The sequence below is a fragment of the Diorhabda carinulata genome, chromosome 12, assembly GCF_026250575.1.
Source record: "Diorhabda carinulata isolate Delta chromosome 12, icDioCari1.1, whole genome shotgun sequence".
Taxonomy (NCBI): domain Eukaryota; kingdom Metazoa; phylum Arthropoda; class Insecta; order Coleoptera; family Chrysomelidae; genus Diorhabda; species Diorhabda carinulata.
This window is the reverse complement of record NC_079471.1, coordinates 4844113-4862499: the sequence shown is the minus strand read 5'-3', so window position 1 is coordinate 4862499 and position 18387 is coordinate 4844113. Positions and strand designations below refer to the sequence as shown.

At 32.4% G+C, this 18387-nt stretch overlaps 1 protein-coding gene across 3 annotated transcripts in view; it reads left to right on the top strand.

The window, feature by feature from the left end:
- Positions 1-330: 330 nt before the first annotated feature.
- The window catches only part of LOC130899871 (uncharacterized), a 34098-nt gene continuing 16041 nt past the window's right edge, over positions 331-18387 (top strand). Inside the window, exons 1-3 of one of the 3 annotated variants that reach the window (XR_009060113.1) lie at positions 346-404; positions 1323-1437; positions 2006-2131. Coding sequence is in view for 2 of the 3 variants with exons in the window: in XM_057810033.1 (XP_057666016.1) it covers positions 17671-17815 (145 nt within the window). In the remaining variant the exon portion in view is untranslated. Of the gene's footprint in view, positions 405-1322; positions 1438-2005; positions 2132-10658; positions 10810-17651; positions 17816-18387 lie in introns of those variants that run through there. The other 2 variants (XM_057810033.1, XM_057810034.1) reach the window with 2 other exon arrangements.

The window sequence follows — 18387 nt, the reverse complement described above, 5'->3', positions numbered from 1 at the left end:
TACGAAACAAAAAGAACGATTATAGTTATAATTATAATTATAACATTCAATAGTATGTAAATGATTTTAAAATTCTTTGAAAATATTTTAATAATAATTTAGATACAAAAATAATCTCAATTTCCACAAACAAATTAAAGTAAGACAAATTGACGCAAAATACAAGTAATCAAAATTATATAATACCTAATTGTTTCAGAGAAAATGTGAATTTGAATGATTCGCTTCCGATTTATAGCATGAAAATATCTTAATAACAATGTATAACCATGACAATAATAATTGATTAATTAACTCGAATATATAAAATGGAAAGATTCTATGAATCTCATGTTCAAACATGAAGATTCTACAAATTCTGTTTGCTATATTGTTTTACGCTGTGTTGGTGACAACAATTGAGGGTGAGTGTTAAATTTCTCATAATAAAAAAGATTATTTATATTTTGAATTCATATATTATCCGTCAAAAGTATGTGCCTACTCCATAATCAATTCAATAAATTTCAAGATAATAAATCCGCTTCAACAATTTTCTTTTCATATTGTTAAGCGAAATAATAGTGTCCGTTATTTATCTTATACGAGCTCATGCTCATATTTTGTCGGTGAGTGCGACAAGCTAAAACTTGTAAGTATCGACTGATTTACTTATTATTTTCCAGCTGTGAATGATTTCTGTGTTTATGATTGTAGTTTAGTCCTATTTACCCCTGTAAAACGCAAGAACGTAATGTGATTTATACTTTGAGTTCAAAATATTTTTTTGAGTTGTGCATATACGAATTGTTTTTATTCTCAAAAAGTTTTAAAATGGTTGAAACCAAGGAACTATCATTTGAAACTAGTGCATCAATCGCAAGTCTTTATAATCCAGGTAAAAATAACCATAACATTAAAAATACCTTGACGTACCGTGGACTACAATGTAAAAAAAAATTTTATCCACCAAGAGCTAGAAAATGTTAAGGGCGGACTAGAAAAACCACAACTGTTGATGATAAACGTACTGTATCGATCAGTTAATGTGATCGACGATTCACGGGCCCAGAGATTGCAGCTCAGATCAATGAATCTAATGATCTGCCTTTGAATACTTCTAGAATGAAAAGGAGACGTCAAAATAAAATTAAGATGTTGCAGAGGACTAAAGAACATGATAAGAGTTTTAGGGAGTCAAAATTTGGGGTTTTTGGAAATGATATACTAAGGAAAAAAGACGATTTGTCCAAATTGTTATAAATAACGCCAATATTGCCTAATTATAGGGTCCGCAAAAACTTTTAACTGGTAGTGTATATTTAAAATGTAATTTTTCACAGGTGGGGAAGATACAGCGGAGGGATCTTCAACGGAAAATGTGAAATCAATTCAAAATCCGATACGTCACATAATTGAAAAAAGACATGTGGATTACGAAGCTAGCTTTACCAAAAAGTAAGATTATGAATTCGTTATTCTCAGATATTTGATCATAATTTCATATTTTAGAATTTATTGTGAATGCTTGAAATTTCTTAATCTACGATGAGAAACTGACTATTCAATGAAAAAGTTACTTTATTGTGAAATAAAGTTGTTCAAAAATTCATATTTAGGAAGTTATGCAAACCACGCGTTTATCTTCATCTTTACCTTCTCATTTTTCTTAAATAACTTTCCACTAGGTCACTTTTTTTATATTGGTAACAGAAAGTAATCGAAGGGATCTAAATCGGTTTGCTATAGCGTACGAATGGGCAGGCGTGTTCTCGTGATAAAACTAAACTATTTTCTTCAAAAAAAGAGTTTATTTTTTCTTAAGTTTGACATTAATACATATCATAAAAATGTCCATGTATTGTCCATTGTATTTGACAATTCTTACTTCCAGTAGTTGTACGTGTCATATCTAATGAATTAGTTCGGCTCTTTTTAGTTGCATAATGATAATGATCTATATTCCTATATTAAAATGAGATGATTTACAGAAATTTCTATAATTAATTCAAACTATTTGTTTAAGGAGCTCCGGCGGTCATTACGGAGGAGGAGGAGGAGGAGGAGGTAGATGTGGTTGATATATTCGATTTAACGGCTATTTCTTGTGAAAATTGATTTTAAATAATGCATTAAAAAGGATATTCAGTTAGTTTTGAGTAATTATTATAACACATGATCCTACAAACAATTGTCTAATTTGAGTAAATTGCTGAGAGACGCGATAGGTAGAACATTAGAGGGAGATCATGGTAAGAGATGGAGTAATAGAGATGACTGTGTTATCTCACGCTCCTTGTGGCCGGTGTTACAGAAGAAGAAGACAACAGAACTGCTAGGCTATGGGAAAGCCTCGATCCGAAGGGTCGTAGCAATGATTACTGGTCACTGCACAGTAGGCTCTAGACTTAGGAAAATGGGTATCAGAACCGACGATCTCTGTGCAGAATGCATTGAAGAGGAAGAAGCAATAGAACACCTAATGTGTCACTGCATAGCATTGGCGTCGAAACGACTACAATGCATGGGGAGTGAAACATTGGAGTGTCTGGAAGAAGCAGCGGTGCTGGGTGTTAAGGACCTGAATCACTCCATTGCAAACCGGAAAAGGGAGCAAGGACCTGGCAACGTAAGAGATAGGAAAGGGGAGTGAAATGGTGCTGATTGAAAAGTCAGCAAGGGTATCACAATGAGCCTCCGAGTGGATCTCGGCTGAAAAGTGGAGATCACCCTATTAACCTAACTTAACCTAATGATATTACTGCTTGGCTTGGAGGTAGAACTCTCTTTCCAGAAACCGAAATCTTCATAAGGATATCCAGGATCAAGTTATCAACACTAACAACTATAAGAAGTTTGTGATGAAGAATTCAATCCAACAAATCCATATAGTGTCGACAAATATCAGATATTATATAACATTTGCTTGTAGTGTATTAGCTATCGTATCTGAACCAGTGTAATAAATGGTGCAGCAACCAAATAGGCCAACAAGCTCGTTCTTATCAATACCAAAAATATTTCAAGTACGCGGATCACAAAATTGAGATTTAACAGATGTGGAAATCGTCGTAGTTCTTATGTCAACAACCGGCGTTGAGCTGGAGCATCGCTAAACTGGGATTCCAAAGACCTCCGTCGACTTGAATTGAGCTTAATTATTTTGATACGTACGCTGAATACGTAAATGATACTGGCTCTAAGCCGAGTAATGCGAATCGCATAATAAAATATTACATATTCATTTTATATATTACCTACCATAATATATTGAGTACGTTTGTCTATTTTAACACAAGGAAGGGTTATTATGAAAAAAATAATTACGGCTATAAAAATTAATTAGTTCCTAACAGGGTCTCCAGTTGCGAAGTAATGTAAAGCTATTAACTTTCCAATTACCGAGATGGTTGATGTGATAAATTATTCTACGAAATTTCATTAAAACCTTTTCTCTTGCACGTATACCTTTTTCGTTTACATTTCAAATACAATACAGGACCTACAGGATGTAACTCAATAGAATATCAGTTAAACATTGCTCGAACTAATTTTGGAAGTAAGTACTTTTATATAAATCTAAAAGTGCTTTCAAAATATCAATTTTATTATGTTTTCTGTTTTTTCCATGTTATGTGAATTATTCACATCACTACAGACACAATAACCAATAACGGTATAATGGTATAGTAGATTGGTTCCCAAATTTTTTTGTTCCGTAGATTATTTTCAAAATTTTGCTAGATCCTGTGGATCCCTGCAGTTACATCACTACCAAGTGAAGATTAGATTTATATAAGAAAACTTGCGTTATGGCTCAAATTCAAAGACGAATTAACAGTTTTCAAAAACTAGAATTTATCGCTTGATAGGGTTAATTTTTTGATGATAATATCAACTAAGGAATAAGGGCAATCCTCCCGTTATGTGATATTCAGTTTGTTAATAAGTTTGGACAAGATATGACGAGGGAAACGCGCGATCAGATCTACCTGCAGCCAGCAGAATATCTTCTAATTTGATTTCAAAATCATCATGCAGGGCAATCAAATGTTTAACGTATGTCTGAATATCTTCATCAAGGAATTCTACATGCAACAAGTTTGGAAGTTGAAAATTTGCGCTGACCAATATGTTACTTCATAAATTTCATTTTACCAAGAAAAGCTGAAATTACATCATTTGATTGAGGTCATTAAAATTTTTGAACAAATCTGTAAAAAACTCGATGTCTGCTTTGAAATTTATAAGGTTTTCCTTTAAATCAGGATCTTCACTCTCCAGAAACTCTAAAACCACGTCAATAAGTTAAAAAAATCTTGATAAACATGTACCTTTCAACAACCAGCGTACTTCGGTATGTAACAGCAATATCTTTGTCATTTTCATCGCACAATTGTGTAAATAATCTTATATTCAATGCATTGTTTCTATTTTCTTAACTGCATTAATGAATAATTGGATTGATGCAATCTATCACTCAAATTTTTCGCTTCCAGATGTTGTCAGTGAATACAGGGTTACAGTTAATTTTTACCTCTGGTATAATTCTTTTAAGATGGCTCATAAACAGATATAAATATCGCCCGAGCATGGCAGGAGCTCCTTCTGTTACCACCAAAAAAACATTTGTGGATGGAATAATTTTTGTCTTAAAAAAATTCTCCAGGACTTTGAATATTGATTCACCTTTACTGTTCATTTTGAAAGGTTTCACGAATAGTAGCTCTTTATGAATTTCTTCGCCCATAACAAATCGAACATATGCCAATCAATAATATTGTTTCATTGCCAGGAAAACATTGAATCGTCCAGTTGAATAGAAAAATGAGTTATTTGCAGATAATCACACAAGAAACTTCCTTCTTTTTAAAATATTGTCTGCCTACATTGATAGTTCTTCACTATCGAAAACAAATAAATTTTCATGGACCACCGCTTACGATTATGGACCCTCATTTTTTGTCACGCTCTACGTAGATCTTCGTCGAGTCTTCCGTGGACCTCTGGAAATCACTGATGTAGTGATTGACATCAAAATCGGAATTTGATAATAGACCCACGACAACCATTTGTTAAATTAAATGCTGCAGACAGAATCACTGTTGGGAAAATACTAAAATAGCACATAGCTCAAAAAGTTAGGAATATAATTAAGTGAGAATACAGCTCAATTAATACAAAAAGTAATCAATTTGATCGGGCGGTGAAACTATAAGAATGAAATTAGCAGCTTTTTCTAATTATTTCCAAATATCAACAAAATCTCTCCCGTATCTATCATATATATTTCTTATAAAAAGTGAAATAAGAATTTATACTACACAAACATTGAGTTCACTCTATAATGAATCAAATTTGTGTATTGAACGTCTACGAACTTTATATATATCGATAAGTTCAATGTGCACACAAAACGATTTAAGAGTATAAAATCACATCATCGACGAACACTTTTACAAAAGATAACCATAATAACGGATTGGCTCTTAGCTGTCTGAAATTTCTTCAGAATTCACAATATCATGGTCAAAAAACAGTATTTCTGTTCTAAGAACGTAGAATAATCAAAATTATTCATTGTTACAAATTTTCAAAGATTGAAAAATGAGTCGTAAAGCGCTCTACGCTTCTGGTAGAGCTTGGCTTGTAACAAACGGCTGATAACTTAAATAAAATAAAAATAAACTACAGCATACATCTTGTGGACAATCGATGCCTAGCTCAGAATGATAATTTTCAATTATTCTAAGCATTTTTGCAAATAACAACATCCTGTGGCACTAAATAGCTGATTTATTGGCCCCGCTGAAATGGTAGGTGTCTCCGAAGTATATAGAATCAAATGATCACTTTTAATATTTAATTTAATAAACATTAAATAATAATTCATAAAGAAAGTTTTAATCTTCAACCGAACTTTTGGCAAGCTATTAGAGATCTTGGTAAAAACATTATTTGGACTAAAATGCAAAAATTCTCACACGGCATTCTCAACATCTCATCAAAAATTCTCCTCGCCCAAGTATTTTGTCATAATTCTGGATAAATAGTAATCAGACGGTGCAATATCTTGACTGAATGCTGGATGTAGTTGAGGTTCAATATCACCAAACTCTTCGAACTAGTCAGCATAATTTTCGCAGTATGTGGTTAATTATTGACTTGTAAGAGAACTAGTTACCTAAAACTATGCTTTCGAAGTACAATAAACCACAATAATTCTCCCCAAAACACGAGATTTTTCGCTCGAATGGACCTCTCCTTGCGACATGTTCCAGTTATTGTCCTTTATCTAATAACGAATGTTTCAGATGTTTTGCAAAGAGCTGCTGTTCTCATACCTCTACTCGACATTTCGCTTGAATCTCGGTTAACTTTTACAGATCTTACCTAATGATTTTGTATGGCTATGTATGGTATCTTAAGAAAGGATAATCAATCTTGATAAATTTGATAAATACTGTATCATTAGTATATTACTATCAGTTATCGGAAAGTTCCTGATCGGATCATTAGGATAAATCGAATCCATGTATTTCGTAGCATTCTGCTTCAAATTCATGAAATTAGTTCATTGTCATCGGTCCTTTATACTCAATCTTTTCACGTCGATAGCTTCAAAAAAGTTGATGGAATCGCGCTTCATAATTGTATTTTCGTCATCTGAACATCTCTTATGAATGGAACCAGCATATTCTGAATACATACACGCCAAACTAATAGAATAATGTTAATAATGAGAAGTTTATGATTATGAAGATTATGATAAGGTGATTTTGTGGTTTCAGAAAGACGGAGAATCCCGCAAAGAAAGGCATTGGACTGTAAAAGATCATGTAAAGCTCACAGAATCTGAAAATTTTTCAGTTCAGTTCGTCGGTTGACTGTTAAAATGATTAAGAAACAGTTTAAGGTCATTTCCGTGAGACTAAACAACAAGAACTATTGTATGTTCCAATTTGGCAATGCACCTTGTCACACAGTACCTTCAACAAAGGGTTGAGGCTTCTCAACGTTCTTTTCCATCTGATGTGAGTCCTCCTGATTTTTACACTTTCCTAAATTGAAGTATTGGAAAACGTAATTTTGGGTATCAGAGTTCTAGCAATTCTATGGGGAGTAGAATTACTTTGAAGGGATTGATATTTAGTTCTAAGTGTACTTGAATAAATGAAAATTAAAAAAGCAGTGTATTATCTCATTTTCCTACTTTTCCTTGTGTTATTTTCCCATACAAATGTCGGAATATAATAATTTTTGTACAATATGATTCGAAGTTTGTAAAATGTGTAATTACAAAAATATTATAAAAAGATATTAGTATTTATTGAAGTTAATTAACAGTGAACAAAAATAAAGAATATTGATCATAATGCGAAATATATTTCAATTACATTTCGGAATATAACCAATCCTTAATTAAGTTTGGATGATAAGTGGAAAGTAAGCAACCATTTTGTGCCCCGTCGTCGTCACTCATGTAATTATATATTTGCATAATTACCTTTTCACAAATTGATAGTTCACATGTTCCATTGCATTACCCTAAATGTGATATTATTTGTTCTATTTTCGTGTTTTACCGTGGAAATTTGTTTATAAACCATTGGGATTCTCACAATAAATTATTTTGCAAATAATCGAAGTACCGATTATTTGATCTATTACCATATACAGTATATGACAAGTACAAATGATAATTAACGTTTCTTTGAAGACAGATTTCTGAGATTTCAAATTAGAACGAACCAGAAAATCAGCAGTACAAATAGAAACTGAATTAGATCATTCCAAGAAGGTATAATGACACAAATATCCCAACTGGAATTTTACTTCATAGAATTATCACAAATAAGTAAATATTGAGTAGAAAATCTGAAACATCTGGGAATAAATCTTAACAAACGATTCATATGAAACACGTTGGAGCATATACTAAAAGGGCTTCATTGGGTAATTGATAGAAAGATCACTTGAATACTTACAGTTGGCGAACCAACTGACACACTAACCACCAAGATGGTTAGATGTTGCAGGTTCACACCAACGGGCACTACCGTACCGTGCCCGCCAGTGAGAACACTCTCATTGAGATCCCAAGGCAGCGATCTTGACTTGACTGTCTCTGACCGTGACCTTATCTGATTGTGCCCGTTGGTGTGAATCCGCCTTTACTTTACCAGAAGTACCTGGCCTGACCTAGAGATGGCGGTATTTGCTTGAAAAATAACTCCGTATTTGAAAAGAATACAATTTACACAGTGTATATTTCAAGTTTTAGGATTTTTAAGATGCCACGTTGTTTGGTATTTGTTTGTCAGCATAATTATTAGAATCTCTGACTGTTTTTACCAATGAATCAGTATTGTTTGCTAAAAATTAATAGGAATTGAAACATAATTAATTATTAATATGAGAGCAGGTATTAAAGTTCATCAACATGATTTAGTGGGGCAATTGAACTTTATTATGAAAATATAGAGAATATTAAGAAATTTTCTTGGAAAAAATAAAGAAAAATAACAAAATTAACAAATATAAATCAATATTTGAACCAGTACTTAATAGTGAAAGCTGCGTATATCTACTCGAATAAAAGTACCAATGTATACCTAGTACATTAATTTCAAACAACTTGCGACCCCTTTCAACTTAAACGACAAAAAATTTAACTTATTATAAAAACTGAGGGTAGATTTCGAACTATCGAAGTTTTTAAACATGTTATTAGTATACAGTACTCGAAGATGTGATTTTACTATTTAGATATTTTTTGAAGGCTTAAGAAGGTGATGTATATTTCTGTTTTCTTAAATCAATTGTTCAATTATGAATTATAAAGAAAAGATCAAATCGATTCCTGCCACTTTCAAAGATTGACCTTGTGATTTATTAATTGTCATAGCAAAACAGACTCTAATAGGGAATTGCATTCTTTTCAATTGAAAAGGGTAGTCTGAAGGCACATCCGGTTATAATTGCAGCCTCGATTAAGTTTTTCTGAAGAGCGTTCATACGTAGTCTCGTACCGTTGCACAGTTTAGGAGGATTGAGATTTCGTAACAACATTATCAGTATTCCAACCTTTAGAATAAGTTCCCGGGAAACCTGGAGGATTGAGCGTGTTTAGGAACTCTGAAGTGTATTGCACAGAATTATCAACTTGTAACTCTGAATCTATAGATCGAAACTACATGCATTCTCCATCAATTGAATTTAACCCTTTTTAAAGAAATCAAAAAGAAATTTCCAAAAACGGAGAAATTAGTTTATAGATATTCACACGGGACCCATTTCTAAAAAGTAATCGCTTTGATATCTCATTTCGTCAAGAAGAATTGCTAAAATATGGTTTTGTAATAAAAATTTTTGTTCAACTCTTTGACTCTTTCCAAGTCGAATTTTGAAAATCGCAGAAATCAGTTTTTAGGTATTTGTACGGAGAATGTTTTAGTGCAAAAACGAAGTCGATATCCCAATTAGCGGCCGAGAAAAACGAAAAAACCGAATTTGCAAACATACCCCGTTTTACTTCTTTAAAATCGAAATTTCGCAAAATCCTTACTTAGCGCACCTCTAAACCGATACAAATACCCTGACATATCATGTCTCTATCTTTAACAGCCTTGGCTGGGCGTTGATGAGTGAATGAATCAGTCAATCAGGACATCCTCTTTTAAAGATATAGATGATCTTGTACCTTGTCTCCTTTCTTAAGCCCTCTCAACTAACGTCTTTAGCTTTTCCTCTAGTATGATTTGGTTTACAATGTTTGATAAAGTGATGCTTATATAATGTTTGCATATCGTGGTTTCCTCTTCTTCTGAAGTTTCGAGACCATAGCTTTCATCTTCGAATCATCAGAGACTATGGCCGTTTTTTAAACTTCATTGAATATTCTCTATATTCCTTTAATAATGATGACATAAGCACAATTTCTTTACATGAATGTCTTGTCGAATGGAAGTTTCGCACTTTTTATTTATTATTTGAAACAGATCTCCTCTCTAAATTACTACATCTATACGAACTATCTATGATTCACTTGATTATTACTTTTTCTCTCATTCACGGCTTATATATTTTTTATTAATAGATGTAGTGAGTCCCTGTTCCATTACATCCGACTCAACTATACTTGATTATTATCTTCTTCACCTGGTTGAATGAAAAAAATGAAAAAACAAAAATTCTCTCTCTTCAAGTGACTCCTTGAGTCCATTCTGTTTATTTTCAAAACAAAATACTTGACAAGGATACAAATGATGATTTCTCCAGAGATTAGAAGAATACAAATTTCATAACAATTAAATTAATAACAAAAAAGGTCGAGATCAAATTATTACAGACGAATGTCTGTCTATATACATATCAATTTACTAATTCCACCCGTTTTATGAATGTTTGTGTTTAGTGTGTAACCACGCTGTATACTTATTTCATCAATGATTTTTGTCTACGCGATATTACTCAGTAAAAATATTATTAAATTTTCTAATATTATCAAATAAATCAACGATAAACACGCAATTTCATTAATAATGTGAAACTTCAAACTAAACTTGTTGCTGTTTATTCATTTACTGGAACCACTTGTGGCACAATACTCCCACATCTGGAATGAGTGGCGCGCATCGAGGATACCTATATAAAAGCGAGTTAAAATCTACGGAACCGATTGTCGGCAAAACTTCGCGTCAAACGAGGACAATTCGACAAGTTCGAAACGTTGACTTGAAGTTCCGGTAAGTGCTGGTGGTTTTGATATAAATCAACGATACTCTTGTGATTTGATAAGAAAGTTTGTCAAGAACAAAAGATTTTGTTGTAAGTATAATACTATCATACAATAATTATAACAAAAGCAGTGAATAAGTATAACAAAAATTATTTATATATACATTTTGAAATGTAATGAGTGCTTGATAATTATTGTAACTTATAAGAAAGTTTTTGAAGCTTTTAATTCAATTTTAATCTGAAAATTGGCGCAGCTAACGGGATTTCTGATTTTTAGCTCATCATGATCTCTAATGAATCTATTACTGATTTGTGAGTAGTCTGAATATTTTAATAAAACGTTTCTAAGTGTCAGTTGATATTTGTTAACATTTCTAAATATTAATTTATAAGGAAAATATCAGACGACAATAACATCGAGATGCTATCATAAAAATCAAATTTGTAGATCTACTATTGGCTTTAAAATGTCATATTACACCAACGTTTTAAGAAAAGTTGCTTTTCATCTGTCATTAGTACATTAAGATTGAAAAATATCAGAAACAAAATATTTTCTGAGGAAATTTTCATATTTTTCATCGTTTCCAACACTATCAATTTTATCATTAAATTTATTAATGGGTATAAAACATGCATGCTTATAATGATTGAACAGAAAAAGAAGAAATTGATTGAGTCGAAGAAATTTTGATATTCGACCAGATAATAATTCAAATTGAGTTTGAATGCTGGATACAGGCGTACTATGGAAGGTAAAAAAATTCTAATAGAGCAAACTGAGCAGAAGATGGTAAAATAAGAGTTCACAAATATTGGGGCATAAAGTTCAATTCCTGAATATCTATAGTCACTGAGGGGCGATGCGTGGAAGAACAAAAATGGAATTTATGGATAATTGGACGTCTCTCACAATTTTTTTCTATCAATTTCCACTATAGTAAGGGCTGATAGAGTTTTAACTATTATTCTCTCATATTTTGAATTCCACTACGTTCTTCATTCAGTATCCATTATTGAAGGCAATTTCTTATTTGTTCTTAGACGAGTTGTTTCAAATATTCTGTTTCTCGGTTCAATATTTATCAAGTTTTGTTTTGTACACAATAGTTACCTTCAGAAAACTCAGTCTAAAAGTGATCATTCGTAGGTTATGGCTGGCCACACTATTTTATATCTCCCAATCCATCTACCACATCTCACAATAGTTTATTGGAGTAATTTCGAACAGCAGCGCGTACGTGTCTTGATTCACTATTCTATTGAAACCAAATGTTATTTCTAACTGCATTCTCTAATGCTCTAATTCTCAGCAATTCTAAATACTTTGTTCCATTCAAATCTCCTACAACAAAGGATGATTTGGTGACAATGGAACTGATAATACCAAGCTACTCAATCCTCCAAATTGCAGTTTTGGTAATTTTATGCAATTTGGCAACGTATCATGAATAATAAGTGAGCTATCTCCCATAACAAGTTTCTCTACAATACCCGTGACTTATGATTAGAATGACATATATCAATATATGTACTAAAAGGAGTTTAGCGAAACCAGTCAGAATATAGACCATGTGAACATTCTTACTTTATCAAAAATCTAAATCTAATCTTTTTTTGATATTTTATCCCGCGACACAAGCTTTTTGTGCTTTATATCATGTTTTATAAGCTAATTATTCAATGAGGAAACCAACACAACTGTATGTCTTCAAAGTAACTGTGGATATGTTTCTTAATGGGTTGTTCTCTTGTAATCGGCTGAGATGTGTTGAGCTTAAAATCCAGCACTTTCTAGCAAATTTGACAACTTTTTTTAAACTTCACATAGTTTTTTAACTTTGATTTTATTTTGAATAACAGGTCAAACATTCACAACCCTCTTCCGCTAATTAACTTGATGTTGCACACGGATGTTTCACATGGTTCGTTTTGTAAGCCAGGATGAATTTCAGCGAGTCAATCAAATCGGAAATGAACAAGAGACAGTTTGTGATCAGGTTCATGATATAACGGTAACAATTATTGTTTCGAGATCGTGAAATGTTGAATATTTGCGTACTAAATGTTTACTGAAATAACAAATTCTGCAACTTTATTTATTAAATATGCAATGATGTGTGGAAAAACTGATTTTATACATACATTCCATTATCGAAGTCATTTTTGCCATTTTGTCAATTATTTTTTTCATTTATAAAGTCTACAAACCCTTAGAAATTCATGATTATGAATAACTTGTATCAATTTCTAGATGACATTTAATAATATTTTTAATAATCCAAGATATCTGTGTTCGATTACTTCGCAGTCCAAATGTTAAAATTGTCATAGTAAAGTTTTTATGGCTTCAAATTTGCGCTCTTACTTTTAGTTTGATTATATTTTTATACTTCTGTTCCATTTGTTTTCTTATGTATGTGATAGATTGTTTAAAACCACAGAGATTTGAAAGTGTCTCTCGAGGATTCCGCAAATAAGTGCTTTGGTGTTCCATTCTGAAGTTACCACTTTTAATGCGTTACGTTAGTTTTTTATTTTTTGTTATATATCACCCCAATATATGATTTTTGGATCTATCCTATATACATATTTAAATTTTGCAGAAGAAAATTCACAAGTAAAGAACGTTTAGAAAATCTCATCGAAAGATTATAATCAAATAATATCACTATATTCCTATAATCCAACAGTATATTCTAAATACCATCAACGTTGGTTTGAATAATTTTCTTACTTCATAATGCCGTTCTCCATAGAATTCTCTATAATTGAAATTCGTTTCTTTCTATATGGGGAAGCATTGAATCCAATTACTTTGATCACAAACTGAAAAGTACTACGTCAATATAGTGAATCACAAGGTGATATTATCGGTTCCAAAAATTCATTCTGCAGCCTCCAACTTCTGATATTCTAAATAGAATTGATTTCCATGAATGTTGATCTTAAATATCTCAAGTTGCGGATACGAAACTTCTGAGACAATATATGACAACCAAATTGCCAAGTTTCTTCTTAGTTATGATCTATTTGACTGGATTATTAGTATTTAGAACGTTCTAAATTAATCTCCTGAATCGTTTTTGGAAAGACTTACTCAAATAAACCAATTGGTTGAGAGAGTTTATCAAAGGAACATTAAATATCGTTTTACATATCATATCTACCCTTTGTAAATGTGTTGTATCTATCTACCTCAAGCTATAATGCTTAATTTAGTCTATACAAACTTATCAAGATGCTGATTACAACAGAGTTGACTTTGTATTGTTTACACAGAAGTATAAAGTACAATTGCTGTTAAGACAGATTACTACGACTTTGATAATACCATTAAGATCTGTCTTTGTTTGTGGAGATTTAGAGAAGTAATTAAGATATTTCCTAAAGCAAATTGTCCAAAATAGATCTTGGATATTGTTTATACGTTACGAATGGAGCTATTTCGTTAAAAAAGAAAGCAGAAAATATATAACCTAGTTTGTGGAAGGTATGTCCTATGTCAAATATTTTCTATACTACTAAACATTGTTCAAATAGCTTTTAGCAGGCTTAAGACAATAATCAAATCCATATTTGAGTGATATACCCACACTTTTGGAAGCATCAACATTTCTAGAGAGACACAGACAAATTATTTTTTAAAATGATGGTTGTCATGTTCATTATAGTGCAGATTTCATAATCGGATTGGTAAGATTGGACCCATGGTCTGCTATAGTTCCAGTTATTAAGTCTATGGACATCATTCAGACAAAGGAGTCAGAAAAGTATCGAAATGAAGAGCGTTGTATTAGAGTAAAGCTTACATTTTGAACACCAGTAGTTGTTAGTTTCATTTTCCTTTTATATAGATGATAGAGTATGTTGATATTTTGTTAAAATATAGTGCCTTAACAGTCTTTCCGCCAGCAACTTATATTATTTTTATCAGCAAGGCTACTCCTTCCTTGGCCTTTTCCTATTTTTCGACCCCACTGTATATCATTAGGTATTCTTCGTATTGTTTTTGGCCTTCACCTTTCTTTTTAGTTTCCTATAGGGCGCAAATGTCGATGTTGTGATAATTTAGTTCCTTTGTTATCCCTTGTTCTCTAGTGCTGAGGGATCTGATGTTTCATGCCGCAAATCGTAGTACATTTTCCATCTTTGTGTCCTTTTTCTTGCGTGTATCGTCATCTTTTGTTCAGGCTATCGGTTCTATGAGCATATGAGTTTTTTTTTGACTTCAGGCAGGATGTTAACCTAACCTAGGAACCCTCCTCCTTTATCCGGGCTTGGGACTGGCAGCATGACTACTGAGCTACTCATTCTACCCAGCAACCATGCAGGCGGAGTTATTTTGGAAAACGTTGACTGTCTATGAGAACGAAGCTAATCTTCAATTATTCCTCTACAATGGCAGGCATTCCCAATAATTGTTACTTCGAATTAAGTTGGAATTTCTGGAACCGTTGGCGAGATTCATACTGAATACACTGTTTACACAACCACTACGCTCATATTTACGATTATACCGTCTGACGCGCGTTTCCATTACCAAGTTATCGTCTTCAGAGACTGAAGGTGAACTTTAAATTGATAGACTCACTTATACTAAAAATGGAGAATAGTTAATGCAAAAACAGTGAGAAAGTGTATATTTGAATTTGCACCAATTTATGTCAAGTAACATAATATTTCCAATCAAATTTATATTCAATTTTGAACACGTTCGTTTATCAACTACTTTAAAATAAATCTCGAAATTCAAATAAGATTTTAGATGTCATATGTGAAAGTTTTAATTTGTTATAAAAATGTAAATCTAGTTCCTTCGTCAATCTCCTATTCTTAAATCAAATTTACAATTGCTTCAAAAATTCTCGTACCCAATATCAGCGTACATCCCACGCACATGCTCAAATTTTGATTAATAGCATTTATATATTCAATTGCTGACAAACTTTTTCCATAAACTTCAACAACCAGGAAGTACAAAATTCAGACAAGGTTTCCAAAGGTTTAAAAATATTTTTCTTTAACAATTGAATATTATTTAATGACCGCGAATCTGTTTCAATATTACATTAAATTCCAAATTATAATTTCTTCGTTTTTCTTCTAGTTTTGTCTCTTACAAGACTCCTCGGAAGAAAACATTCAAAATGAATTTATAATTCTGAAATATATCCCAGTAAATTAAATTTCTTGAGATACTTCAGCTTTTATTGTTATTCAAAAAGAATTAATAATTACAATAATCCACAATAAGATTCTTATATACTCGATTCTCCAAATAATAAAACGAGCGGAATCCTGAAAATATTGGAATTAAGAATCTCGATGGGTACCTACATAAACAAAAAGGATGATAATTAATAGAGTGGTAGTTGCTGCAAAAATAAAGCTGATAGCTTGTATGTATGTATTGCTTCTACGAAGCAAAATCTACATATTGCATTCTCCACTTAACTTATCGTCTTTAGGTATTTTTGAGGACGCCAATTCTCCCACAAAATCCCTGTTAATGTTCGTATTTCAGTTGATAGATTTTATATTGTATGAATAAACTTTTTATAATAACAATCGCCAATCTCTTCAAAATATCTATATCACCTCATCATTGTTGGAAAATCTTTTACCATCAAGCCATTTTTTCAAGTCTGGTAACAGAAAATAATCGGAGGGGTCTGAATCTGGCGAATAGGATACATGATATAGCAATTCAAACGTCGATTCATTAATTTTGGCCGTTATAATAATGCATGTGTGACCTGGTGAATTGACAACATTTTCTTTGGCCGTTACTGCTTGATTTATTCGCCCAAACGTTGCAATAAGTTCGCATAATACTCACCGTTAATAGTCAATGAAAATTATCTTATTCACATCCTAAAAAACCAGATGGAACGTCATTGTCTTCTTAGGAATCAGTTCTCCCTTTTCAGTCCATTGTTTTGATTGTTCTTTTAGTTCGGGTGTGAAGTGATGGACCCACGTCTCAACCATGATTATGAAACGGATTTATTTCTGTGCAACATCGCCAATCACTCGATGAAAACATCTTCATGACGCTGTTTTTGCTCCATTGTTTGCAAACGTGGTACCTATCTTGCACATAAATTTCTCATGTCCAAATTTTGTCTGCTAGCTCGCGCACTTCCAGTCGAAGGTCCTGCAGCACTGTTTTATGGATTTTCTTGCTGGAGTCGTCACTTCATTTGTTCGACCACAGCTATGCTGGTATTCACAGGTCGTACTGCCTCATTTAGACACTGCTTACCAATATTTCACTGTTGATAACGAAGAAACAGTCTCATCGATCTAGTTCAGCTTGTATATTGGTTTGGCTAATTTCAAATAAAAGTCTTTTATCTCATAACGATGACCAATTTTTTCCATGTTTATAAATTCATTGAGAACGTTCGCTATTGATGGCTTCCAAACAACGGAGCGTCTTCACACTTCAATTCATACAACATATGTTGTATGAATTGAGTACTTTCTAATAAAGTGAAATTTTCCAAGCAACTACCGCCATCTCTAGGTGAGGCCAGGTACTTCTGGAACCATCCTCGTGTCTTTCAACTCCTGTAAGAAAATGATGATTTTCTAATCTGCATTCTTATCTCTAGTGTTTTGTTGAATGTCATATAGCCGATTCCGCAGAAGGGTTCGGGTCCTTTAAAGGTTTTATCCGCCCCTACTCTAGCAAATCTATCTGCTATTTCATTATCAGCCCATTTAATTTCTCCAAGCATTCCCAAACCAGCCAAAATCTTAAGATATTGGAGATCAGAGCTAATTACATACGATTGATGCGAAAATAACAAAATATCTATGCACACAACTAATATATGTATGATAATATATACGTAATTTTGTACCTATAATTTTTTGTTGGCTATTTGTTTTTTTATCTATTACTTTTTTTTTATTTGCAGTAAAATCTTTTGAATAACGATGAGATGGTTAAACACCTCTATACCTTTTGTGATTTTGTTGGCGTTAGGATACTATACAAGGTTAGCTGCCAGTCTTAGCCTCTTTAACAGATATCCTGAAAACTATGACGATGAAAATCATCTAGATCGGAATACTATTGAAGGTAAATATGTACTTTATATCTATAAATAATAATAATGTATTGTTAATATACAAAAAGTTGTTACTAATTCAGATTGGTATGAATCAACACCACAAATATTTAAAAATAATACAAAATATATGAAATTTATTCGAAAGTACATATTTTCGTCCCTAAAAGCAGGGCCGAAAGTTTAACATTTACTCTTCGCCTCAGGCATCATGACCCGCAAGGCCGAAAATACAACTTTTGGCCCTTGTAGTATACACTACACGGTTCAAAAGTTGAATTTTCGACGCATGTAGTATATACTATTAAGAATAGCTACAAAAACATGTCCGACGGTGCATAATCAATGTATAGATCAAACTGTTTTAGTGAAAACCAGTTGCTCTAAAATCTTAGCTACCTCTAGTACTTCTCCAACTTCACAATCATCAACATCTATTATTCAAAATATTCTTAAAGTCCAATTGTACCAATATTTTCCAATTATAAACAATTTTTTCTCATAGTAAATATAAATATTGTAAAAAATACATAAAGTATGTAGTATACTTTCAAGAACGTCTGTTGTTTTATTGGAAAGATTG